The sequence below is a fragment of the Sinocyclocheilus grahami genome, unplaced genomic scaffold (genome assembly GCF_001515645.1).
Source record: "Sinocyclocheilus grahami isolate Dianchi unplaced genomic scaffold, SAMN03320097.WGS_v1.1 scaffold2428.1, whole genome shotgun sequence".
NCBI lineage: Eukaryota > Metazoa > Chordata > Actinopteri > Cypriniformes > Cyprinidae > Sinocyclocheilus > Sinocyclocheilus grahami.
The window spans coordinates 31,044-31,699 of NW_015507607.1; the positions used below are offsets into that span (position 1 = coordinate 31,044).

The 656-nt window shown below is 43.1% G+C and overlaps 1 protein-coding gene across 1 annotated transcript in view; it reads left to right on the plus strand.

The window, feature by feature from the left end:
- The window catches only part of LOC107574992 (myelin-associated glycoprotein-like), a 14,310-nt gene that overhangs the window by 8,077 nt on the left and 5,577 nt on the right, over positions 1–656 (plus strand). Inside the window, exon 9 of the mRNA XM_016261410.1 lies at positions 462–598. Within this exon, the coding sequence (XP_016116896.1) occupies positions 462–598 (137 nt within the window). The remainder of the gene's footprint in view (positions 1–461; positions 599–656) is intronic.

A 656-nucleotide genomic window follows, 5' to 3' on the forward strand; every position in this document is an offset into this window, starting at 1 on the left:
TGAAGGAAGCAGAGGAAGAGCTGTTGACAGACTCCTCTCAGCTTTATATCTCAGCAGGAGCATTTTTTGGACATAAAACAAGTGTACGATTCTTCAAAGTGGCTTGGAATGTCATAACATGAATGTGGTAATCATTCTGTATCAAGGTATTACCATGGTAAACCCACCAAACTTGCCTTTTGTTTCATTTCCATACTCCATCCCTCTCAACTCTTCCACTCTGCCCTTATCACCCTATTTGTTTTACTGTCCAACCATCTGTATAGATTGTCAATTTTTAAAATATGATTATTCATATGTTTCATTAGGGGTTATTTATAAACAACATTAGCATATTGCTGGTTACAGGGCAGAGAGCTCTACTGACTGTTGCATGTGTTGGACAACAGCGCCCCCTTCAGCGTATTTGCCTCATTTCACTTGTGTGGTTTGGTACAGTTTGTCACAACTTCACTAACCAGAGTGCCTATGACCCCCTGTCCACCCTTGAAAGCACCTACAATGGGCACGTGAGCATCAGAACTGGACGATGGAGCAGTGGAAGAAGGTTGGCTGGTCAGATGAGTCCCATTTTCTTCTACACCATGTGGACAGCTGTGTATGTGTGTGCTATTTTCCCAGGGAAGTAATGGCACCATGATGGACTGTGGGACAAC